Source organism: Boleophthalmus pectinirostris, unplaced genomic scaffold, assembly GCF_026225935.1.
Source record: "Boleophthalmus pectinirostris isolate CB_2022bp ecotype Guang Dong unplaced genomic scaffold, ASM2622593v1 HiC_scaffold_6, whole genome shotgun sequence".
Lineage (NCBI taxonomy): Eukaryota > Metazoa > Chordata > Actinopteri > Gobiiformes > Gobiidae > Boleophthalmus > Boleophthalmus pectinirostris.
This window is the reverse complement of record NW_026571447.1, coordinates 19,250,052-19,276,580: the sequence shown is the minus strand read 5'-3', so window position 1 is coordinate 19,276,580 and position 26,529 is coordinate 19,250,052. Positions and strand designations below refer to the sequence as shown.

General features: G+C 40.4%; 1 protein-coding gene across 1 annotated transcript; it reads left to right on the top strand.

Moving 5' to 3' along the window:
• Window positions 1-11,026: 11,026 nt before the first annotated feature.
• mms22l (MMS22-like, DNA repair protein) lies at window positions 11,027-26,511 on the top strand. Its single transcript, XM_055163383.1, has 26 exons — window positions 11,027-11,154; window positions 11,298-11,483; window positions 11,567-11,692; window positions 11,766-11,818; window positions 12,177-12,264; window positions 12,370-12,547; window positions 12,671-12,764; window positions 12,905-13,035; window positions 13,257-13,370; window positions 13,462-13,638; window positions 13,774-13,833; window positions 13,913-14,032; window positions 14,137-14,372; window positions 16,212-16,428; window positions 16,687-16,976; window positions 20,336-20,517; window positions 20,831-20,981; window positions 21,773-21,912; window positions 21,983-22,125; window positions 22,284-22,440; window positions 22,550-22,695; window positions 23,016-23,227; window positions 23,364-23,530; window positions 23,925-24,021; window positions 24,689-24,856; window positions 25,039-26,511. Exons 2-26 carry the CDS (start codon window positions 11,311-11,313, stop codon window positions 25,112-25,114), a joined length of 3,696 nt encoding a protein of 1,231 aa, XP_055019358.1. The 5' UTR covers window positions 11,027-11,154; window positions 11,298-11,310; the 3' UTR covers window positions 25,115-26,511.
• Window positions 26,512-26,529: the final 18 nt, after the last annotated feature.

The window sequence follows — 26,529 nt, the reverse complement described above, 5'->3', positions numbered from 1 at the left end:
TCAAAGTGTTGAGAAAGAAGAGGGATGGATTATTCAATTAAAGTAGTGAATTTTAATTAGGCCATAGTGGGAATTTCATCTGGGTTTAGCTACCTTGCTAACACAGAGACATGAGGAGAGGAGCTGCTAATCAGAATTGGAAACTCTCACAGCACAATTTTGAATACATATTTTACAATTGAATAACTATAAAGATTACACAGTAAAATCTACATCTTATTAAGTGAACAAGATGCTTTTGAAAAGAAACCAGTCTATCCCACATTACAGACAACACTAACTACATAAAATCAACACAGTTTTCAATGGTGCCAAACAAATGGCACATCTTAGGGTTTACACTTATTAAAGGCCATGTTGATAATGGTGTAAATTGGTTTACCTTAAACTATAACAACAAAAGTACAATAAGAGACATCTGGTCCAGAGATCAACCAATGCTTTTTTTCATGGCCAATGCTGATAATTTTGAAGCAAATTTACTACAAACACAGTCCTTGTTTACCCACAAACCTTTAAGAGAGCTGCATAGTCATGTTTTGAGCAGGGTTTTTTTTGTATTAAAGTGTTAAAATAAAACATTGTGCTAGGCTGCAGATCAACGAAAAAAAATCTCTGTGCTGGAGATTTAAAGCCGATAGCCAATACACTAAAAAGTCCAAATATAGGCCAATAGATATATAAGCCAACCAAATAAATTTGAGTCAATTATATACTTAATTTCAAGATACAAACTAGCCTCTACCTACTTGCTGTACCACATTTAAATACTTGGTCTTAAAAATAAGAAACCTCCCTGTTGCCTTCCCTGCTGTGGCTGACGACCACCAGCCGCTTCTCCACAAAGACACATTGAGCAGCAATGGAGCGGGAGATGGAAGGAACAAGCAGCAAGCATAAACACAAACAAACATAGACATCACGAGGCGAGGAGAGCCACGTGAAGCAGAGGGAACAGCAGCTGGTGTGTACACGAACAGACCTGCGGGGGGCGCTACCAGTCTCCATGGTCCAAGCTACCCACAACTTCCAACACATCAGGGCCGAAACCAATACGCTGAGGGCTAAATGGGGTGAGCAGCTACAACAAGTTTGTTTCAGTGCTGGTGGCAACTGTGGTGTTATGGTAGGGGGCCATATTGGAGAGGGACTTTTACAGTATGTCATCTTGGCTTTGGGGACTAAGGGCTTGAAGCTGTTAAATAAAATTTTTTTGGCAAATATAATACAACACAGACCAAACAAGCTGAAGTTCTCGAAATCTTTAAGTCTTCTTATATGTCTGTCTGTTGCATGTCTTGGCTGTATATGTAAATAGTTGTAAATAGCTTTGTTTGTAAATTGTTTTATAGAAACCACGAGTACAGTGACCACAGATGAAAATTTGCCTTATGGCTAAATCTGGTGCATTTATAGAAATCAAATAAATAAATAAATATAATAATAATGAAAGTCAGTGTCAAGTAGACAACATGCAGGTTCCACTCAGAGCTAGGACTGAAACAAAACTATAAAAAGTACGCAATTTATGAAGTACCTCTTTGGGGATTAAGAGTATTGGTCTATGTTAGACTACTGCAAGTAAATGTATGAACGCCGTTTGGAGCTAGATTGCTGCCAATTATTTATTTTATTTTATTATTTTTTATTTTTGTCATACTCATGGAGACAACAGAATACCACTTACTATACATGACAGATTTACATTAATAAACAAAAGCAATTATAAAGCCCAACTGGAAATGTATTTTTGTCCTCCCCAGTGCTCTCTTGTGTCAGGTATAGGCCAGTTTGTGTGCTCCAGGCCTATTCACCATCTTTTTTTATCTTCTTTATCTTTCTCCCTCTCTCTCCATTTCAATATTGAAGAGAGTTTTATTAAGGGCTAGACTCGGGTGTGCTGAGGCGCTCTCAGTAATTTTCCTACAAAGTGCTTTAATCCATCACACGGCCAACATGTGGCCTTTGCAGCCATACATCATCTCAGCCCAGGGAGAGGGAGAGAGGGAGACGGAGCGGGAGCGAGAGCATCTTTCCTCCCCTCATAGCCTTTCTTCCTGTGCCTTCATCTCCCGCCAGAGAGTCCCACCTGGGAGGGGAAGACCGCATCTCTCGTGCACATTTCTCAGTCAAGTCCCCTCCACATTCCTTCGTTTACAAATGAGAGTGAGGGATGGAGCGGGTGGGAGCGAGCAAGGGTGTGGGGGCAGTAAGCAAAGAGAGACAGTGAAAATGAAAGCGATGGAGATAGGCGTGAGTGAATGAGCACATGAAGCTGAGAGAGAGAAAGCGATAAGGAAAATGGAGAAAAGCTTACTGAAATGAATGAAATTGGGGACAAAAGCAGGTGATAGGAAGTCACTATGGCTGTGTGTGAATAGTACACTCAGGTGTGTGCATGAGGAAATAGAAAATCAGTGAAAGTGGGGGCTGCATTACCCAGAATGCAGCTGGTGCAGCATTGCCCTCTTAGTTGCCCCCAGCCAACAGCTGCCTCCATTTTGCTTCTCCGTATTCGCCCTCGTCACATCGAGGTGCAGGGCTGAACTCTGGGCCCCTGGACTAATGGAATGGGCCCTTGCTCCCAACCATTAGAGGATTGGTGTCCCTCCTGGTGCCCTTGGTGCCCTTCGGTACAGGAAAGGTAAAAGCACAGGCCGAGAGAGAAGATGTGGTACGTCAGCCTCTTTCCTGGTGCATTACACACACCTGCTCGTAACATAACAGCTCAAGTAATCCAGCACTGTACGGCTTGACATAGCTTAGCATCTGACTGAGGCCATTTCTGAGAGGATATTAGAAATTCAGAAACAGGGCAGCTGCAGAAGGTTTCAGAGAAGGAGCTCTCTGAATGTGGAGAAAGCGGCTCTGACTGATCGTGAAGCGTTTGTGTGATTTCATTTAACTGGTAAATCCAGTGCTCTACCTCAATTACATCTGCTTTAGTCAGATGGAAAACACACCTCGAGTGCTCCGAGGAGGGAGGGGGCGAGGGGTGAGGGAGCACAGGGCGGATTGGGGATTGAATCTCTCGATGAGCCGATAGCACGTCCACAGACAGCCAGCCAAGCTGTGCTGTGGTAATGTTATGCTAATGATATGGTAATGATATGGTAATCTGCCAGCAGTATTCCACCTCACTGAAAAGGAGGGAGGTCTAGGAGGCCTTTCACCATTGGTTGGAGACCAGGGACTTCCTGGTGTCAGAGTTCAGCACACACACACATACACAGACACACACATGCTGATATACACAGAGCAGTGATCGAGCTGAAATAAGAAACAATGCAACACACAGACATAATCTGATTCTAATCGGATTTGCAAACTCTTAAAACAGAATAATACAAGCAAACAATGTGCTATCATGTGATGTAACTTCAGACTAGGGCTGCTTTATTATGAGTAAATCTGCATGTTTTGTCTTCGTCTTTAATCAGCGGGCACCATCAAATGACTGTGTTGTGCAAACGGGCGCAAAGTGAAATAGAAAATTGTCTGTTTCAGATGGCGATGAGGTTGTTTATTCTTTGTCATTGTCTGCACCAGTAATGGCCGCCATTACCTGCCGTCAGAGCATCTCTTTGACTCTGATTGCATTACAACAGGTCTACCTTGGTTAAAGATGAGACTCGCCATGGGTACAACAGTAATCTCTGAATCCACATCAGTAGTGACACTGACACTACTGATTCATTACAATCACAAGTTTCACTATGTTTGCTGCATCTTTTATTTAAATATTAATAAAAGAAGCAAGGGAGAACAACAGCCATGGACAATAGGAAAGGTCAATGCACTGCAGGAGAATAAGAAGTAACATTATTAAACGCAACAACACCGAATCTGTCTATTCTGCATAGAGACATCAACCAAGGCTTTTCTCTTTGTTTCCTCTGCTTGTACACTTCCTTAATGGATATGTCAGTTTCGCACAATGTAGAGACACTGTGACATTTTCCTGGATGCTGTACACTAAATCAAAGAGACCAACAATATGTGGAGTGCCAGCATGGAGACATTTGATTCCCACTCGACTGTACGATTACCACTGGAACGCCAGCACACATCACCACACTGCTCTCAATCTGGCAGCGGGCTTGTCAGGCTCCTCATTTCACTTCAGTGTTTTCAGAAATATGGATCAGAGCAAAGTGTGCAGAGCCATCTTATCTTGATATATGATATTTGCTGCATGCAAAGCTGAAATCACAGGTGGCACAATTAAAATGGGTTTGACTTAACAAAGAGGATTTAGTGTCAGTGACATTTAGCATCAGCCCCTGGCGACAGGTAAAACAGGCTAGTCAGCACATTGAATCAGTCTGATATGCTACACAGGTATACAGTATTAGTGTGGGGCTCACAGTGCAAAGACATGGGTATTAGTAAGAGACAACATTTGTATGACTGAGGCAATATTTTTGAGTCTGTTTTTTATTATAAACATTCATGAACCAGAATTTAAATGAAGTAAAATCATGTTTTAATGCAATATTTTTTTATTTAGACACAAAGCAACCAAAACCATGTTGATAAGTCAGTCTGGCAGAGGGCGACAGTGGATCAGTGGTTAAGAGAGCTTACCAAACTGAAAGTTTGATCCCTGCTCTGGGTCTGATCACTGCAAACTGTTGTTGTGTCCTTGGGCACTGCACCTGCCTTGCTTCCAATGTCAAAGTACACTAAAGTAAGCATAAATTTGTGTGTTTGTGTGAAAAATGTGAGACAACAGACAGTCCACAATCCGGCATGATCACCTATGTGTCTCATGAACGTTCATTTACAGGCACTGTACCAAACAAATCTATACAACAACAAAGTGCATTTTCAGATAGACAAGTATTATTGCTATTTGCTAAAACTGCATTGGTTTTATGGAATTATTTATATTTTTAATTGTGGCCGTTACCACTGTTTACATGCAATGAAGAAATCTGTAAAATAGCTAAATCACAAGGACTGTATTGGGTGTAAAAGGAAAACAGACTTCATGAAGGCAGGAAGGTGAACAGCCACAAGGGACACTGAGCGTGAGACAGGCAGAGGGGAAGACACAGACGGGGTGGACTGTCCAATAGCCGCCTGATAAAGGTCAAAGACATGTTTTATTCATGATCCAGGCAGCAGCAGCAGCAGAGGCAGCAGGGCCAAGGTTGAAATGAGCTCACGTCACTGCTCCCATGAGGCCGGCCAGCACACACTTCCACTAACTCGTATCAATAATGTCACAGCGCACACACCTCAATGACAACAAATCATATGTCAGACGGTGTACTACAACAAAATCAGTGGACAAACGGTAAAATTGCTTAATTTTTCTGAACTTTTATGATCTTTAAGCCCAGCTACATGAGGGTGTCATAATGCTGGCTAAAATACAGGCCAAAATATCAAATAATATTCATATTTGTATGGACTTGTAGGTATGGGAAACATAACGTACTGGAAATGGGGATATTTTTAAATAATGTTAATGATTAAGGTAGTCTTCCAATGTAACTGTAATGAAATGTATATTTTTAGTGTGTTCATCTGCCGAGACTGCAGATGGAAAGTAGCAGTAGCTAAATCTTTTCTTTTGTACTTTTATTAGTTTATACATGTCACTGGCAAATACACAATGCACTAAACTAATTTACATTAATACTAACTTTTTAAATTCATATTATTATGTATGTAAACGACACTCTCATAATGAAATACACAGATATCAACTTTACAAAAATGTATGTTAAATTATTGGCTGCTTTGACAATAAATGTCCTCAAGCTGAACCAAGAGTAATACTATGAATTTAATTCATAAATACAGTTACCTTTTCAATCTTTCTGACTGTGAATGTTTTATAAAAGAGAATCTCTCATGCCCTCAAACCTCTCTTTGAACTGAGACTGAGAAAAAAGCAAAGCGACTCCAACTAACCCAGACCTGCTTGGAGCTCTTTTTCATAGTGAGAACATTTTGAGGAAGCTGACATATTTTCCCACTCAACAACCAAAGTACGTCCCTTTCAAGTATTGAGGCTGGTAAATCTGATCTTTGCTTCAGAAAAACACAGACATATACTTGACAAGGGTAGACCCTGTCCTCCCCAAACAAACATAACTGAGGAAATAGGTATTTGTTTTGCTTAAGCTTAAATTTATAGTAATTGTTGATTACCAGGTAAGTCTGTAGACCTTTAGTAGTCCATTAATCGATTGATGGTGTCTCAGTCGACCAGTATTTTCATTAGTAAAATATTGGTGATTTTAAAGGATTTATATATAAAAAAAAAAAAAAAGAAAAACAGAAAAGTTATGTAGTTAGTTATTTTGACATTTGGGTGTCAATTATGACTTTAATCTTTCTTTTTACACATACACACACTGTTTGTGGTCTTGTCCGTACATAGTGATACTTTTCAGAGTTTTGCTAGAGTCACGTATGCCCCCTTTTATTAATCAATGCACGGAACATGTCTTTAGTCAATCAAAAATGCTCTGTCATCAATTACACCTCTGCTCCCAGGAGATCTAAAGTGTTAAATTCAAACCATCTTAAAATGCTCAATGATCTATCTCAAAATATTGTAAGTAACGTAATTGCAAAAGATGTACGAAAATATTTATAATAAACAGAAAAACTGATCCAAAGGAGGAAACTGAGATTAAACCAATATCTCAAAAATATAGATATAAAAAAATGACAGAACCAACAATAATAACAACGAGAACCAGATAAAAACAAGGAGTGACCCAAAACTCAGGGCTAACAGTGCCATGGTCAACTGAAGTTTTATTCACAAGAAAATGTCAAATAAACTGCTCTAAATCAGACGAAATTAGCAGAGAAACTGAAACAGAAAAGTCATTGCACCATGAGTGTATGTACCACAGGTTGAGAACCACTGAACCATACAGTATATGCAAGACAAGATTAATCAAATATTTAATACGTCTGTTGTAATTTGATGAAAGTGTAATATCCTTCAAGAGGGATGTAGAATTCAGCTCCCAGGAATTGAAAATAAATCATAAAAAGGCTTTAGTAACTGAGGAGGCCAAAGCGGGGTTATTCGTAACACGGGTTTTAAACATGCACTGACCTGTTGTATATTGCATGCTCAGTCCAAGAAGCTCATCCAAAGCCCTCTCTGAAGCCTCAGTCCATTTCCACTCCAAAGAAAGGGAAGGCGTTTGGTACCACGATGCCCCTCTGTGGTCACTGGACTCCTCTGCAGCAGAAAGAGAACACGGAGAAATTTAACAAATGAGGGAACTGTAGAAATTTTCAAATTTACATGTAGAAAAAACAACATGAGAATTAAAACTGCACTAACTATATAGGTAAAATAGTCTTAAGTAGGCTAAAAACAACTTGTGAAACCAACACATATGCAGTTTGCATACTGAATGAAGAGTTTAGTTTAAAGAGCATTGCTCTAAAAGTGATATGCATTTGAGGGACACTACATTGGTTAATTAATAAATACAGATTCAAATGTGTAAGATTTCAAAATAGGGATTAGTAGTATGTATTTAGAATGTGACCTAAAATGTGTAAATAGTACAATATCTCAAAGCAAATAGCTCCATATTTTGGACATTTGAGAAGAGTGCAAGAGTGCTTTATTTTGTTTATCAGTCTAGGTTGCTGCTGAGACTAATATGGCAGAATGAGTAAGTCCCAACAGACCTACTCTTTCCATTAGTTCTTTATAAAGAACACTTAAAACTTGCATCAAAAATACCAATCTATGAAAAACAAACACCTACGATTTTCAATATTAACATAACACTCCAAGCTCCATCTAAATGAACAAATGAGTTGAGTGGAGTGTGCAACACAGAAGCTCTCCCTATTGAGCAGAGGCAACTGTGAAACAATTTGCCCACAGCCACCTCCTCTGTACTTTTGCATGAAATCCACAGTGGCTGCCACCTACAGCAAGTGAACCACCCACCTGTAGCCACGGTGAGTGAAACGTCCAGGAGAAATCTTTCACCCAACACGATGAAAGCTAGAACTCTGGCATCAGGGGCCCCAAGCGAGACAACACACTCTCTCCAGTTCCCAACCCACACGTTTAATCTCCTGGCCTTGATGCAAATGCTTCAGAGAGCAAAGAGGCAGCCGAGTGCTTGCATTGTGTGAACCAACTTCCCTTTTTAACTGAGTGAAACAGCAACTTTATTACTAACTCTTCATGTTATGACGTCTGCAACTCAAACGGAGCCAAACAAATACTATTCTGTTTTGGTTCTATCTTCAGTAGCCCAGTCACCAGGTTGCACGGTAGATGCATACAGTACTAATCTATTCACTGATTATATTGGTTGATAACAGGATTTAAAACAGAACAATGTATGGACATAGTTGGACAGAAGAGGTGTAGAAGAGGATTTTTACTAGTTTAGATTTTTCTCTCAAAACAGTGAATCGCCATAAACTTATGCAGGGCCCTGCCATGCATCTGAAATTATGACATCATAGTTTAAGTAGGATGTCATGAACCCAGCTTAAGTGAAATGAAGAAATGTGAGTGAATACATCCGTGTATATTTTTATAGGTGCCCCTGTCACCTAAGGCAGTTCTTGTTGTTGAAATTTGCAGTAAGCAAAGGGATTAAAAATGTTTGCTTTATGACTTTGAGTAATATTAATTTACCAAAAATAGGTTAGCTTTTACTTAAATAATTTTACTTTTCAAAGCAAAAACAAAGTCAAACAATGCCATTTAAACTCTGTAGCATCATTCAACTCCACTCTCCCAAACCCCTGATTAAAATCAATGCACTCACTTGGGGCTCGAACCCTGTCAATCCCGTGGAGGTGCAGGGCTGGCAGCAGCAAGCACCCACCCAGCGAGAGGCCAGCCCGGGGCAGAGCAGGCAGGCTGAGAGGCAGACACCAGGAGAGAGGCAGGGGAGAGCAGCACAGCCACACTGAACAGTGCAGAGCCCCAGGGCTTACTGGGGTGCTGATAAAGTACCTGGACATTTTTATAGACAAACTACTTATTTCCGTCCTCATATCGCTCGGGAAGACTGATAACTTTATATTCCTCTCAGGCAGACGAATGAAAGGGGCACTCTTTCAGGAGTTTAATTGATCAAACTGTGGCCACAAGGGTTTTTTTCAGGAGATAAAAGGAACTAGCTCACTGCCCTGTACAATGCAAAGATCTTTTAGAAACTAGACCCAATGAAGAAACAGAATGTAGCTCAACTCATTATGCAAAGTCATTACTGGCTTTCCAACTATACTCCTACGAGAGGAGTTAATGGTGAAATTTTATCGTACCGGATTTCCAGAGGTCAAACTGTCGGTCACTGGATAACATTATTTTAGCAGACAGAGCTTCAATAATGCTCCCACAAAACTTGTACTAAATGTGTGTTTGGAGGTCAAGTTTAAATAACTGGATAATAGGAGATGTGGAGTGTAACATAGTTTTAGAAGCTTTTGGGTCATTCCAGAAGGTCACATTGAACTGCAAAGACTGGCAAGTCTGGGCTTTAATGTTAAGACATGTTACTCTCCTCTTCATAAACAAAGTTTTTAATAATGCAGATGTAACTTTTACATTGCTTAAACTCTTAATTTTAAGTAACAAAACAACTATCAACCAAAGTGTGTGTTACGGATGTTTTAACAGTGTGTTTGGACTTTTGCACAACAATTTAATTTCCTCTGACTATAATGAACCCATCAACCCACCATTAATCAAACATGAACAGTTAGGGCCACTGATCATTTCTCCCTATAAGAATATTCATCTGTATCAGTGTGGGCCTATTTCCTCAAACTGTTATTGTCTTATTAATGGTATATTGTGAATCTGAATAGCAGACTATGAGTACAAAAACTTTTTTAATAATAAAATGGAAAATGATTTCAATAGCTAGTAAGTAGGCTAAATAAAAAAGCGCTTAACAGACTGCCATCATAAACCATGTAACACCTCTAGCCTGCACAAGGTTGTGCACACAGCCTATGACAGGCAGATGAGCTGCTGCAGCCTGTTAGTGCCACATAAGCTCGTTTCAATTCATTTCAACAGGTGCTGCAGACAAGAAAAAGTTAATTATTAATCACAGCAAGGGCTCTGTATAACAAAACGGGTTATGTTTTGTTGTTAGCTGAAACTTCTATGCCGTGATCATTAGCTAAATGGAGGCTATGGCTACTAGCTCCAGGGGGCGGGAGACTCGTGTGTGTGTGTGTGAGGTGCACGTCTCACACTCCCTCTGTAGCCGCATGTGTCAAGCCAACTACAGTGAATGGACCACTGACTCCGTAGCATCAGTGGCTTTGGATCACTAGAGCTGCCTTACCTTCTGCATCCCGTGAGCCTTCACCCAGAGAGCTCGTGGTGAAAGCGGAGGAAGACAACGATGCAGATGCAGCCCGAAGAAAAAACACGTCGCGACGCTCCCATCTTTTTGTCTCCGCTGAGTCCAAGTATTAAAACGTGCAAATTAGCCCATGTAGAAACGCCATACTGGTGGATTTTTTCACCCGGCGAGGCAAATGTGCAGAAATAACGCTACTGTGAGACGGCAAAATGAGCGGATCCACGGCTTGTGGTGGAAGGGGGATTTTGTAAAGATGTGAGAATGCATTAGAATGCAAGAAATGGTGTGATGGCGAGAGGGGCTGTTGGGAGAGACGGATCTGCATATGGAAATTAGGGATAGCGCCTATAAAATACTGCTAAAATACTACAGTCTCAAAAAGCATGTAGGGTATTTTGAAGTGTGCCGTTTTTACGCAATGCGATTAAAATGTGCCAAATATTTCACAGCTTCCATCAAGTTTACGTGAATACAAACAATGGGAAACACATGGCCGAATAACCATTTTGCTACAAGAAAACGGCTGTAGAATTATTAAGACAGCACAAATATTAGTTTCTTGTATATGCCACGCATTTTCGTAGCACGTTAAAAATAAATATGCGTCTATAAGATGTTCTGTAGCATGAAGATCCCGCCCCCTCAGAAACTTTAAGCCAATCAGCGAGAAATGAAGTTGTGCGCATGCGTTTAATGAATACGCGGGAGAGACGCAAACAACAAACGTGACAGCTGTGTTCGCAGTTTCAGTTTATATTTGTGCTCATAACAACTTTATTACACTAAGGACAAAACTTGCACGCAAAATAAGGTATGTCATTGTATATTTAGTACAATATTGTTGTCGATCATGAACAAGGATGACTTAACGCAGTTTACTGCACATTAAGCTATGGTATCTTACCTCGATGTGCCTTGCTGTTTTGTCTTATTCTGTAATGTTCTGTTAACAAGGTAATCAGGGACCATGGCCGACAACTTCAGTCAATCTCTGACCCCACCAGTTTCCCCCTTCGCAGCAGACAGTTTATGTGAGGTGCTGCCATCACAGCCACCATGCTTTTGCTGTTCTGAATCTAAAGAGGACCCTGCAAGTACTCTTCCTGTTGATGGATACATTGTTAGAGGCGCACTGAAAAGGTTAAATCATTCAGTATTTTTTTTTTTAATTAATCTGTTACTGATCAAAATGCACAGTGCAATTCATTTTTATATTTCATTAGGGTTTTGCTGCGCCTGGACCCTGCACCATCAGAATATGAGACAGACATTGTTGAGATATTTGGGTTTCCCTGGGTCACAGAGATAGCTCTGGTAGAATCAACAAAGCTTCTGTTTGGACTATTCAGGTATTTTTTGTGCTATTAGTAACATATAGTGAACAATCTTGGTGTTTACTTACTACAACATATTATATCTCAGGCAAAAGATTTATAAGATGAAGACTTTGGTGCAGTCCAGTTCTCGGGATTTTGGTATGTTTGTTTATTGCTGTAACACTACGTACAGTATAATAAATATATGTTTTATTTTTTGGGGCACTATATTAATGATAATAAAATAATAAAGACACTATAAGGTTTGAGTAAATCACCATTAGAAAATATCTTGGTACAATGAACATTTAGCATAGCTAAATTATAGCCAGATTAAAGATCTATAAAGTTAATGTTTTGTTTTTTTTCTTGACATCTTGCTATGTGTTCTTATACCTCAGACAAATAGGTTATTTACTGTTTATGTACATTTATGTGTTATTTTTTCCTTTCATGTGAAAAAGAAGATCTCTTATCTATTTAAACAAAACTGAATAGTAACTGCAATATGTTCAAGGTCAAGCTGGAATTCTCCACTATGAGGCAGAAGACCTTAAAAAACAATGTGTAACATTTCTTCAGTATATCAAAGTATATCTGCATAGGTAAGTGTCTTTTTTCAACTTGCACAGATTATTAAAAAAAATATATATATATATATATATAATATATATAATCATAATCTTTTTTTTTTTTTTTTTTTTGGTCAGATATCTGGAACCCTCCAGCGCTCTAGAGGCAGGATCCTCACACCCATTTGAAGAGTTGGAGGCTCAGTTCCCCTCTGCTCTTCTTGAAGAACTTTTTGGCATCACTCTCCTCATAGGACGCCTCAAAGACCTGCCGGCCAACATTCAGAGTGCTTTCACTATACAGAACCAAGGAAAGGTATCTCTATTATTAAATAGCAGTGATCCATGATTACTCAACATAATTTTGGCCAAACACCAAGGAATGTATATTTTATGTTCTCTCTTTCTAACACTACTATGTTCTTTATTTCTCATGCAGCTTTTTCCTCCTTCTTGGCATATGCTACACCTTCATCTTGATATTCATTGGTCCATACTGGAAATACTTCATATGCTTAGTCTCAAAATGCAAGGTTTATACATTTTTGCACATATAATTATTATGTTGTAGGTACCATAATATTGCTTTGAGCAGTAAAGCCTAACTTTGTGTTATAGAGAGACATAATAATACACACAGGTTTGTTTTTAATTTACCTGTTTTTCACTCCAGGCCAGGTGGTATACGCCCACCAGTTTGTGAACTTGACAGGAGAAAACCTGACTGATACCAGTCTGTTTGAAGAGCACCTGTGCTCTCTACTGTGTGACCTCACTGGTCTGGCCATGGGCAAATACAGCAAGGTAGGCGGCTGGCCGCAACTCATTATGAGTTACTGTTATTGAGGGGTGCTGAGCTGCATTTTAATGATTCTCTGTTCATGCTCTGTACAAAAAGTATTTTCTCAAACTTTGCAATAGAGAAACGATTCTGAAGTTTATCTAATGTTATATCTATTTTAAAAGTAAAACTGTTTTGAAATCACTGTTGTATAAAACTTTGTACAAACATTGTTGATGTCTAGGTGAGACCTACAGAGGCTCTTGCCATCCAGCATTATCCATGCCCCTGCATTAAAGAGCTGTGGATTCTACTCATGCACCTGCTTGAAAACAGAAATAAAGTTTTGCACACACAGGTACAACATTTCAAATGCATGTAGATTTGTGTGAATGCACTGTCCTAACAAACTAACCTTTTTGATTTATTTACCTTTTAATCTGATCTAGTCTTTCTGGAACTACATGAACTCATTACTGAGACCTCTAGTCTCTGGAAAACCATTACCAGAGCAATTCAGCGGGATCCCAACACACTGTAAAGATTTTCTGGGTTTTACATGGTGGCTGGTTACACATACAGCAATGCTGGGACAATACAGTCGAAGCGGGGCAATTCAGACTGAAGTGAGACAGAATGTCACTCTGACTTATATTATACAGTGTGTGTGTGTGCGCGCGTGCGTGTGTCTGTGTATATGTATATGGGTGTCTTTGTATGTTTTTTGTGTGTGTGTGTAATTTTTTATTTTTTTTACACAGCAACGCATTGATAATTGGACTTTAATCGAGGAATTACTGAAGATCACTTGTAATCCAAAGGTTAGTTATAGCAACATATTTTTAGTGTTTTAAATCTTATCGTGAATATGAATAACAAAGCATTCTGTATTTTGATAAGGGAAATCTTGCCGAGGAACAAGTCCGGATGCATGTCCATTGCTGTCTTACTATGTGTATGTTGTGGAATCCTAGCACTGTTGCTGTCTCCACCCTTTGGGACTATTACAGCAAAAATATGGTCAGCAATATACAATATAATACAAAATCATTTTGATAAACAACTTAAAAGCATAACCTAGGAATGTCTGCAATTAATCAAAACTCAACCCTTTTTTTTCTCAGAATGGCTCATTCAGTGTGCCCTGGCTGGGTGTTTCTGGTCTTGGTACTTTGTGTAAGTCACCCCTAGCTCTGCTGGAACAGGCCCAGAGCTGCTGTAGTCCATCTCCTCTCCGCTCTCCGGGACACACCCAGCTTTACCGCACAGCTAACTCCTTCCACATCTTCCTCCGAATTTTGGCTCTGTGCCTTTCTCAGGATAGAGCAGGTGGAGTGCCACAGAGGCAGATCAAAGGAAGGTAAATATTAAAATGAGAGCAAAGTGGATTCCAGTTCACTCCACCACACTTTTTACATACATGGTAGAGTAGATTCTATTATAGGCTGTTAGCTTTTTTCCCTTAATCTGCATGCTATGTGTCTAATGTAATGTTTGTGTGTACCTGGATACATGCAGCATGTGTTTGCACACAGTCATACATTTCCGCCTCGTTCATGAGCGTGCCAGGTGCACCACAACCTCCCAGTGCGTCTTTGATATTTACTCAGGCCACCCAGTGAAGCAGGTGTCTCAGGAGTCAACCACCTGCTCCTCAGCACAGACCAGTGCCAAGGAGCCTGCTACTGATGTGCACATACATTTTGTACACAGTGTGCAGCTGCCTTCCGTACCCTGATGTTGTGGTTGGGTCATGGTTGTCTTTGTGTACAGGAGGGCAGAAGATGGACACTATGGGCTCATGACTATCTGCACAGAGCGCTGGACCATCCTATATCCCAGACCGGCTGGGTGCCAAGGAGAGGCAGCCATAGATAAATCCGCCTAATGACTTCCCTCTGTCTGGAATGTGCTCAGTAGCTCTGCAGACATGGGGGCTAATTAGCTAACGAGCGTGGCGGTTAATTCGCCTTAACGAAGCTGTGTTAGTTTCCAACACGGATAGAGCAGGGAGCTTAGGTGGTGGGAATATGGGGGGTTGGTGGGCAATCTGGCACAAGTGAGACCGGGCTGGGTCCAGTCCAGATTCTCCCCCTGTACTCCCTTGCCATAGCCATCAGCACTACCTCCTCCCTGTTTGAGGTGTGAGGCATGTTGTCTGTATTGCTTCAACATTTCGGCAATGTTCCCACTCCTGGCCGGGCTCAGTGGGACACCCGCACTGGTCGTATTAATGGGATCGACTGCAAGCATGTTGATCTCCAACACCAGGAGTTCGAAGCATCTGCTCGCTTGCGGAAAAAAAAATCTGTCCGTAATAAACAAACAGACAGACAGGTTGGGAGAACATAAAAATCTCTTGTGCTGCCTCTCTGTGTGCCGCTTATATCCATGTTACATATTGACTATTCATCTATTTAAATCTTCCTTCTCTTTGCCGGCATGGTTGGCCGCCCTCGTTTTTTATTGTCCTCTGTGGGTGTAACTAAGCTGATTTTAGAGTTAACCTGTCTTTTGCAGTTCCTTCCTCAGTTTCCCACTCCTTTACATCAGTCATACTTCTTACACAGAGTTTTGTCTCGGGATGCTCGCCGCTTGTGTTTTGACCTGAACAGCAGCTCCACTCACCTGTGTGGGCTGCATCTGTGTTTGGGGCTGGGGCGGAGGGGTGGGGTGCTCCAGCAGTCTGTGTTTTCCTGCCAGGCGAGCAAACAGCAAGCTGGTTGTGTGGCCAAGCATGTGTGTATGTGGGTTTTATTGATCTCTCTCTGGTGTTGCAGTAAATTGGCTTGGCTGAAGAGAGAGGGACCAAGCACCTACTGCTGTGTGTCTGAGTGTCTCTGACATTTAACATGATCTTTAAAGGCATTTCTCCACAGTGCCCGCAGGATCTAACAGCGTGCTGGGTGTTTGTCTATTCTTACTCCCTTCCCCACTTTTTCTTTCTGTCTAGCCCACATACACTGACACACCCGGTGCCGCGGTGGTCCAGCTGTGCACCTCGAGCTGAGACTGCTGATGAGTTATGTAGTGGGTTTAAAAAGTTCAGTTAGTCAGCACTTAAAGAAATTGTCATGAATTGACATTCATGTTTTCCCATTATGCTTGCTCATGACTATTTTGTGGTAAACCTGCAAACGTCCAAAACCGCATCTAAAATCAAAGTAACTGCATTTTTTTTTCCTTTGTGTATCTTTAGAATTTATTCAAAGTTTTCATCAAAGAAGATGCAGGAGCTGTCAGAGGCAGGTCTCATGAACTTCTTGTTGCTGTTTATCGTGGTGGCCAGGCAGGTGGAGCTAGAGGATGTAGCTGGCAGAGCATGTGAGCTGCTCGGCTTCCTTCCATCAAACTGTCCCCCTGGTCATCGCACTCTGGTCTGGAGGGGGCAACTGACACTACTCTTGCTGTTCCAGGTGTGTGACTTAGTTGTGAACATGGCTACTTCAAAATATGTTACTAATTAATAAGTGCAGACGGCTAAAACAAGCACTACAACTAAGCTAAAATATAATCTGGTTCTACCAAAGCTAACTTGTGATTTAAGGTCTGGCATAGGCCTAAAAATAGGCTGGTTTTGCTGGGAAAACATTAGTCTTCCTGTCAAGTTAAGATGCAAAACCTGAAAATAATTGTGTTGCTGAGATAATTAATTTGCAAACACTGTTTTTTAGGAGAGAGGGCTTGATGTTGGAGCCCAGGCCAGTTGGCTTGCCTCATCCTTTAATGAAACAGCCAAAGAGTTCTACAACAAAACCACAGAAATGTCCCGTAAACTGGCTCTTTGGGGTCCTCTGGGCTCATACCTGGAGGGAGTGGCAGAGGTGTTTGAGACCAGCACCAGTCTGAATCTCTCAGAGGAAAAACTGCTTAATGAAGGCTTCGACTGGTTACTGCCTGCATGCCGCCAATCAGATTTAAATTCTGCCCTTGGCTTCCTGCAGACAGTCCTCGCCCAACTCAGGTAGGAACCATTTATTTGTTGTTTATGGTTTTCTTTTGGCCTCTACAGAGATTTATTACTAAAATGCTTTGAAGAAACAAATTATACTTGGACACACACTGCATCAGTAAATAGTGCTAGTTTAGTGCTAAGGACCAAAACGCATGAATCAACTGTGTCCACTATTCTTACTGTAAATACATTGAGTTTTCCACACTTCATCTTTTTATTCAGAGACACTTACATAAAGCCACCGCTGATAGGAGTCACAGACAGTGTGCCACATACAGCTCATAGTCCTCTCTGTGTTAAACAAGAAGAGGATTGTCCATCCAGCTCTAAACTGTGGTGTCCCTTGTTGGTCTCAGGAGGACATGTGGCCCCCAGCTCACCCTCCCTTGATGCTGGTACAGGTCTATGTTGGGTTTCTGATCTAGAGTGTCCTGTACGGAGCCTCCTATTGTCATGGAGACACCGGGTGTTGAAAGATTGTGGTTTGTAGGGCATCAGAGTTCAGGTTTGGGACACAGGTGTGTGTTACACAAACGACCTTAGTCAGGGTCATAGGACCTCAGTGTGAACACAGAGATGCCACATGAACTTTTGGGAGTGCACATTTTGTATGAGATGCTGTTAAACCCAAGGTTATTCATGCCTGGCCACAAATGCAGAAATGCACAAATCTCAAGTTACTTTTGTCCAAGACACAAATCAATGACATGACACAATTCATGAAAGTGTGGGTTGAAATCTCAGGGGAAAAGACAAAAAAATGAGGAAAAAGTCTGTAAGAGTTGATAAAAGCAATAAAAGGCATTAAAAAGCTGTTTTTAAACATCAGATTGCTTTCTTTATCTGAAGAGTTTTCATTTCCTTGGATTTAAAAAAAAATGTATGTCAAAACTGTGGCACTGCTCTGTTGCGTATGACATTGTTTATATTCCCTTACTATCTGTACACTGTTGTAGGATAATTGCTTGGCATTAAAATTGTTGCAATGTTTACTCATAGCTTTCAAAGGTTAATAAATAAGCTGATATGCTAACATAAGGACATTATAAAGGTAAGTGCACTGATTTATGTAGGTGTATGATTGCTTTAATTTTCCAGTGTATACATCCATCCTGCCTGCTCTCACACTGACCTTCCCACACACAAAAAGTGAAATTCCAAACCGACTCTACTCCCTCTCTTATTTCTCCACCTGGCTCCCCTAACATGCTACCTCGTTAGCTTTGCCTAATTCCCAAACTTCCCATCACGGATGTTGGGGTTGGAGGGCACACATTTGCACATTAATGGCCAAGGAGCAGTAAGAAGACTCGTCCCAGAGCCCCTGTGCGTAATGGCCCAGACCACACTGACCCATTTAACCAAATAAAAAATATCACGCTCACTCTCTTCAATCCGTCCCACCAAATTAAACATAATTCCTCACTTTGGCAATTCTCAGTATCTCTTTATGATTAAGCGATTTCCGTGACACAATTAATCTATAATTATAGCTGCGAAAAATTTTGCCTGTTCATCATTATGTCTATTAAGAGTCACGTTGAATCTGCATTACATTACTACATTAAGAAAATTATTTCAAAATAGAAAGAAGCAGAGGAGCGTACGTACACCCCCGTCCAGTTAGCCCTCTCACATGGTGCTTGTCCTGCAGTCAGTACTGGGATATAATTCCTCTGTTTTATTCCTTCCCATGATCCTTTGCTGCGGGAGGTTTTGGGTGCTTTGGGTTGATGAGGTGAGCTGGCACTGGAACAGCCTGTTGGATCTGTTTTCAACACAATCAATTAATCCCAATCTTTTTAGTTTGCCAAAATACAGGCCTTGCTGTGAATCATTTACTCAGTGTTTTGAAGACATTGAAGAATTGTAACTTAACTCACGTTTCAAAATGGCCCACACTGATTAGTTATACAAAAGGCACAGCAAGTGAAAGCAATGACAAAACATCTAAATCTACTGGTTAGGTCAAAGTGTGAATTTCATGAACACAAAATCTAGAAACATGTTTTAGGATCATGTCAAATTTGGAACAACAGCTGACAATTTGTTTTCCCATGCGGTGCTAGGACTGTAACCTAAGCTTATATCCCATTAAGAAAATAAGAAAAGTTTAAAAAGAATGCATAGAGAGACTATAATCTCGGGATATTCTATTTAGTTCAACGTCAAACTAAAAACATTTTCTTTCCTGCTTCTTAAATTTGGCTTGTATTGAACTTCTATACTACTACATAGATGGAAGATGTTCCAACTTTTGTCATGTTTTTGGGTTTGGGACAGACTTAAAATACACTGGCTGGCAAATAATGTTCACCTAAAGTATAAACAGCATTTTATCTTTGCAATTCAGCTACACACCTTAGATAATGATTAAACATTTAACCCTGCCTTAAATTCACTTCTGCTGCTTTTCTTTACAATCAATAGATGATAAAATGGACAGGGAGTTCTATTTGACTGTACTTCAGAAATGAAAATAACTGAGTAAACTGCCTTGGTCCAGCTTTACCTTGCCTTTGAAGTGTCTCTCAATCTGTGTTTTCTTCTGTATGGGGTTAAAGCGTTTCTAAAGGTGTTTTGGTATCTTCAGCTTGTGTTGTGTGTACACATTTTACAACGCTGCAGCAGTGGAGGATTAAGTGGGGTCTCTGACGATGTCTTGTACAATGAGGGTTGATGGGTGTGAAAGGCCCATCCCGCAGCAGTAACGAGGCTAATGAATTCAGACTCTAATCGATTGTCTCAGCTCTCTCTGGATTAGATGCAACCTTGCTGGAAGGGAAGGCACCGCTGCTGGAGAAGTGTGTGCGTGAATGTGTGTAGAGACCATAGTGTAACATGGAGAGGATTGAAGGGGGGTTTGCTACTTGCTGTATCCTTTTCTCCTCTTTCTCCCCAGCACACCTCAGCTCCATGCACCCCCATCTGGGCCAAACGGGGGGACAGGAGGATCATCTCCAGTCTAAATGAGATTACAGCTCCTTCAGCTGCTTATCTGGGCTAATGCCAACCACTGTGGGGCTGCTGTGGCGGCTGGGGCCCGAGCCAGGGATGAGCCAGAAAAAGCGAAAGTATAGTCTGTGTACAAGGGATCAGCATTACTCCCCAGTCTTTGCCTATAATATCCTGTTCTCTCTTTCCCCACCTCCACCTCCACACTACAGCGCACCGCCGCACCTAGTAATCCCCCAGGAGAGCAGACAGGGAAAACACATGAAGAAGAGTGAGAGGAACAGGGGAGCAAAAGGATTTGAGAAAGTTGAGGGAGGAGGGTTGTACACCAGAGACAAGGCTATGTTTGACTTTAGCATCGGCCACATTTGTTTATCTGTTTGTCTTTGTGTTTTGTGTCTGTGTCCATCCAGGCGAGTCCATCATCGCAGTGTCCAGTTAGCACCCAACCTGACCTGGGCTCCTGGTAACAGCAGTATGGGTAAAGAGCGCCACCTAGCGGTTGCATCGGCTCTGTGGGCTCACTTCTACCCTTTTCTCTGCGGGCTTCGCCTCTCCCAGACCCCTCCAGCACAACTAGCTGATGCAGCTGCTGGTCAGTATTAACACCTCAATACTAGTAGAGCAGAAATTATGCTTAGGTGGCATATAATCAGTAAGATTAATGCAAAAGTGAAACTCAACATGTTAAAAAAATTCCAGTACTCAAGTTAAACTGTAATGATAAAAACATGAAGAAAATATACGTGAGTATTTTGCAAGTTGTAAATTTATAGACAACAAACAAATGTGACAAAATTTTACATTTTTCTTCCAACACCTTGAAAGTAAGAAATGCTCCATTACCATGTACACTATACCATTAGCAAAGAAAGCATACATTTTAAACTTTAATCTTTCTTTTCTAGGTTTTACATTACTGGCCTTTGACCTTCCTGGCACTGCTCCTCAGAATCTTCAACCCCACCCAGTCTGGTCCATAATGCAATGCTTTGGCTGGGACGACATGGTTCACCCATTGTTAGTGACTCGCTACCTTCCCCATGTTCTTGAAAACAGGTATCTTTTTATTTTATTTCTTTCATTTTTCTTCAAGCTTCTTTTCTCCACTACACTCAAGGGGGAACATCAGGCCAGGCAGATGGGGATGATGTACACCTTTTTACCTGTCAGCTGTCAAGCTCCATTGCGTTTCCCTACACCTCTTGACAAAATACTTCCACACCAGTCCAAATGGTATATGTGAAGGCCTTTAATTATTTATTTAGATAGTCAATGCCCTTCGTCTGTGGGGCATAATACTTAAGCTGAATATGAAACTAGTGCATCCTTACAAATACACTCAAGGGTACTGGAAGTGAGTGTTCCAATCTCAAAGGACGTTTACTGTGCAGCAGAGTAATATGAAGAGGCTGTACCTGAATTTTAAGGCACAACAAGGACACTTGACAATTTATTCTTTTAAAGGTGTCATTATTGCATTTATTCTACTTAAACTGTCATTTTTTTTAAATATAGATACAATTTAGAAGAATGCTTTATATTGTATCAAGTCAATCTGGTGAAGGAAAATCACTAATGTAGCCACTCTGGTTTAGACTGGTGCAAGGCTGCCCTGCCTGCCACCATGAATCACTTGTGCCCACACCACATTCTTCTAGACAATTTGGGTGAAGTGTCTTGCCCAAGAACATAACAACATTGCCCCACTACAGCACCTGGTATTCTCACTGGTCTGCCATCTCAAGATTAACCATATCAAATGAGATTAGGTCATTAAGGTCATTCCCTAAAATTCAGATGATCTCGTGTGTTTCTTTGTAATAATTGTTTTCCTCTAACTCATTCAGTGAGGTAGTGGCATCTCTCAGCCATGAATCCAGTACTGGATCATGTGGCTCTGGTATAAGTTTGTCAGTGAGGGCCTGGTTTCGCTGTGTGTTGCAACAACATCTTCACAAAAACCAAGATGGGACTAACAACAAAACGGGTATATTTTTGCTTTCAGAAGTTTGTTATTTTTGTTTCTATAGCTAAGTTTTTCTTGTTTGTTTTTTCAGCCAGAGCAGTGGAGGAACAGTTGTATGAGTTGACCCGGCTTGTACTGAGGCTCCCCGAAGTGGACAGCCTCCTGCAGCAGGCCGGACTACAGCCTGCAGCCAACAAGATAGAGCCCAGTGTAGCCCTGGAGCTCTTTGTGAAGGTATCACCCAAATCCTAGAGAAAAAAAGTAGAACTAAGGACTTAAGTTGCATGCACTCTCATATTTCATCACAATTTATATAAACAGCCCTGAAGTTTGAATTAAATTTTTCATTTGATGCCACAGTTATCAAGTCTAATCTTTTCCATGTTTGCCAGTCTGTAGGTATTGCGTACAGCAGGATACAGGGCCTATCTGAGCGTTCAGCCATGATCACAAGAGCTTTGGACTACATGGGAGATATATTCAAACACATTAAACCGTCTTTAGTTAGCAAAAACCAGGAGGCACTGCAGCTCACCTATTGGGCCGTTGGTATGTTTACAGTTACTTTAATACAGACCTGTTTCATCTTGTGTTGAGCTCTAACTGTATAATGTTGCCCCATTAAAGCATTGTTTGACATTTCATCTCTGTGATCCAGGCTGCATAGTGAAGCACTGGAGCCCCCTGTTGGCCACATCAAAAGCCCAGCAGCTGTTGTTTCAAATTGTTGACGGACTACTACTTCCACATAATGTCACACAGCAAGACAAAGCACTAAGGGACAGCCTTCCACTGTACTTACAGGTTAGGAAAAAAATCTATCATTATATGATATGTGCTACTGAAGTCCAGTTTGGTTTAGTTCTTATTTTTAGTTCATTTACTGTAATTTGTGTGATTTTGTAATCACTTACAAAAGTTTATGTAAGTTGTATTTCTTGATGTATTTCTTACCTAAACCTAAATTGCTCTACTCTTTGTAAAACATAAATTTGATATAATTGGTTGTAAAAGTTGGATAGTCATGGTGGCTTTAATATTTAGAATTTAACAAGGGGAAATTTGTTAATAAATACATACATCTTGAATATAAGCCACATATTCAAACCTTATCTCTCCCACAGGGTTTGTCAGTGGCATCTAGTGTGTCCCAGTCACAGGGTGCCTACCTGAAGCAGCAGCTGCGCTCTGTTACACGCAGGTACCTGGACCATTTCCTTCCTCCATCCCCTTCTATCGGGACCATTGCCAATCACCCGGTGCTCCTGAGTGCATGTGAGTCCAGCCCAACCCCACGAGGAGTAGCGCTGCGGAGAACCATCCTGGAAGTGCTATGGCAAGTCCTATATATGTTCACTTTACAAATGCAGAAGAAATGAGCCACAAATATTTCAACCTTGAGAAATGCATATCTGAAAAATAAATAAATATTGGCCTGTGTAATTTTACTTTGTATTCCTTTTTTATCTCAGTGAGAGTTTTCTCCAGTTCAAAGGTTACACACCCCCTCCACGTCTGGCGTCGGTTTTGATGTTTCTTTGGGAGATTTTGAGACGAAATCGAGACTCGGACCCAGCACTACTAACTCTTCCCTTGCCCTCCATTCTTCGTAGTTTGATGATTGTAAATGAAGCTCAAGGTAAAGTTAATAAAGTTAATTTATCAAAAGAAGCTGCACATTCATACAGAAGTGTTCAGTATGTTGAACGGGATGATACAAAAGTATAGTAATACCAGGAATTCTTTCATATTGTGTTATTTTACATTGTGCCTAAATAAACAGTACCCATTATTTAAGCAAGGCCAACATAAGGCTTTAAGATTTCGATTTGTGACACACATTAATCAAACCACGTTTGAAAGACAAATCCATAACATGATACAAGATTATTGCTTTTGCTGGCATAGCAACATCTTTCCTTTTTTATCTTTATCATAATCTCATCTTTACTAACTTTGTTCATTGCTCAACTATCTTTGAGTCAGACTAATTGTGTATCTCTCTTCTGTTGGTGTTTTTGGTGTTTGCTCAGTGAGGACGACGAGCACAGATGCCTTACAGCTTGTAGTGGAGCGCTGTGCTACTGCATCTGCAGAGGGACCGTGTGAGCAGATGATCACTGTCTTGCGGTAATTGACAATAATGTCTAGCAATAAATGCCTACACCTGTATGAGATTTGCATAGCTCTATACTGCCTGAAGCAGTTTAATATATAAAGTAAGAGTGTGTGCATTGAATATCTAGTGTTATCACTCTCAGGTGGATTCAAGTTCAAGTTATCAAGTCAAGCAAGTTATTCAAGTTAGATTTAGATGATCGTTTTGTGTTTGTCCCTCAAGTTAACTTCATCTAGGTCCTCCCTGCATTCTTCTGAATCTGTTTTGACCTAATAAATAAGGGTATAAAAAGAGATTTCTACACTTGTGTGTATTCTCATTTCACATGATTCTTAAACTTGAACTAATACATTTGAAGAAATGTTTTAGCTTATTTGGATGGACATAATAATATTGAGATTCAGACTAAACATATCAGTACATTCATTTTTGTCAACGGCACTTGAATTTTGAGTGGTGCAACAATTGGGCCGATGGAACTAGGCAAAATACAACTTACAACTCAATATTAAAGCTTTTATCTGGTAATCGAACAGTATAATGTTATTGTAAGATCCCTTGTGGGTTCATGTCTGACTAAAACCCTGTAGGTTTTTCGCATAGATAGGATAAATCTCTGACTAAAAATGGCAATAAAAAAAGATAAATAACTTAATAATTATCTTTTTTTTCTCTCAGGTCATTTGTGGAGGAAAATGAGGGGGTCTATGATAGGCAGGTCTACAGCGTCCTGGAAACGTTAACTCTCTTAGATGCTGCTGTGGTTCAAGCTCTCATCCCCAACCTGTCTCTGAGTCTGAGAAACACTGAACGCAAGCGAGGGCTGGGCAGGAACACAATGCTGAGGTGAGCGTGATGCACATGAATCATATCTTGAAAGCCATGCAGAGAGTATTCATGGCTATCAACTATTTTTAAATTGTCTAGACGTCTTGGAAGGTGTCACGAGCTGAACTAGAAAATTGCAATGGCTCTTTACTCTTTTCTTTTTTCTCTTTGAAAATGATGACAATTTGTGTGTCTAACAGGAGTGCCTATAAGAAGTTGCTGTGTCTTCTCGGAGAGAGTGGGCAAGCGGAAATAACAAGTTTGGAAGAGGACTGAAAAGTATTAGCTCCAGGACTCTGCGCCAGCCCTGAAAATCTCTTGTTAGTCATACTGGGCTTTTTGCGATTTTGTGGATCGCTGAGGGACTTCCTCCAAACATATGCTATGGCTTTTACTTGCTCCTGGCATAATATAACTAGTGTAAAATCTAAATATGTGAAAAATCATGGCTCATAAGTGAAAAATAATGTATATAATGTCCATAATCTAAATAGCAATTGTTATTTAAACCAAATAATTAAAATGTACATGAAATATATGTTTGACTTGGTGGAGCAGTTACATTTCATAGTGAATGCAAATAGGGATGTACACACATATGTAATTATGGATACATGGAAAAATTCTGTTAAAAGGGACTCAATACTGACTCACAATTATTACCAAAGGTTTCGAGAAGAAAGGTTAGTGTTATGATGTTTCATGTTGTAAGATGTTTAAATCAAAATACATTAATCATATAATATTTTGACACATTATTAAAATAGCTCTTACTCCTAAACTATAAATTTGTGGAGATTTAGGCCAACCCTAAATCTTCAGCATCCTAAAGAAGGGAGTTGCCTCTATAGAGAACTGTTTGTTCCATTTCTCTCTCGCCTCGCCAAGTCGCAGCAATCTCTCGCAATCCGACTTTAGTTTGCACCTAATCACACCAAGTCTCACTCCTGTCTCCCACAATCACCCGGCCCCATTTTCTGTCATTGCTAGTCATTTTCCAGCCTCATCAAACTGCAATGCATCCCTTCATCTGTGCTTTCTCTGCCACGCCGCATTCCTCCTCTCCAACACTATCAGAGCTTGTGGGGGAGAAGACTCACAATGGAGGTGAAGCATAAATTAATGTTCAGTTTTCTATTACAGTGATTCTCAAATTTTGGTATTGGTACTACAGGAGGTGCACTCATGTATTCAAACACACTAATTATGACCTAGTTTTCTTTGATTTTAATTTGGTCCAGTTGGCGGAAGCTGCACCAAAATGTTACACAATGCAACTTTAAGATAGGATTTGATGGATAATTATAATTTTAATATTATGAGAAGGTTCCATATTTAAACAACTGTTTAAAGTAAGTATAATACTTTGTAGAGATCAACCAATGTTTTTTTTTTCATGGCCAATGCCAATACTGACAATATGAAAAAATACTGACAAATGCCGGATGAGAGAAGAAAGCCAAGGCTGATGGCCAATACATAAAAAAAGAGCAAAAAGCAGCCCATCTCTTGTACTTTGCTATAAGTGAAATAAACATTGATCCAGAAGAGAACATCATGTATAAGTAGCTTTTTAAGCACATTCTGGTGATATAATGTTGATTGTCTTTATAGGTGATTATCACAATTATATAAAATGCCCCATGAATGAATATTGCCTACCTTTTTATCACAATAAATGATACTGTTTA

Excerpts from the sequence above, each read along its gene's own strand:
- mms22l (XM_055163383.1), top strand. The coding sequence starts at position 11,311 with ATGGCCGACAACTTCAGTCAATCTCTGACCCCACCAGTTTCCCCCTTC. Across the intron at positions 14,033-14,136 it reads ACTATTACAGCAAAAATATG|AATGGCTCATTCAGTGTGCC; the intron begins GTCAGCAATATA and ends TTTTTTTCTCAG. Across the intron at positions 23,531-23,924 it reads GATTGTAAATGAAGCTCAAG|TGAGGACGACGAGCACAGAT; the intron begins GTAAAGTTAATA and ends GTGTTTGCTCAG.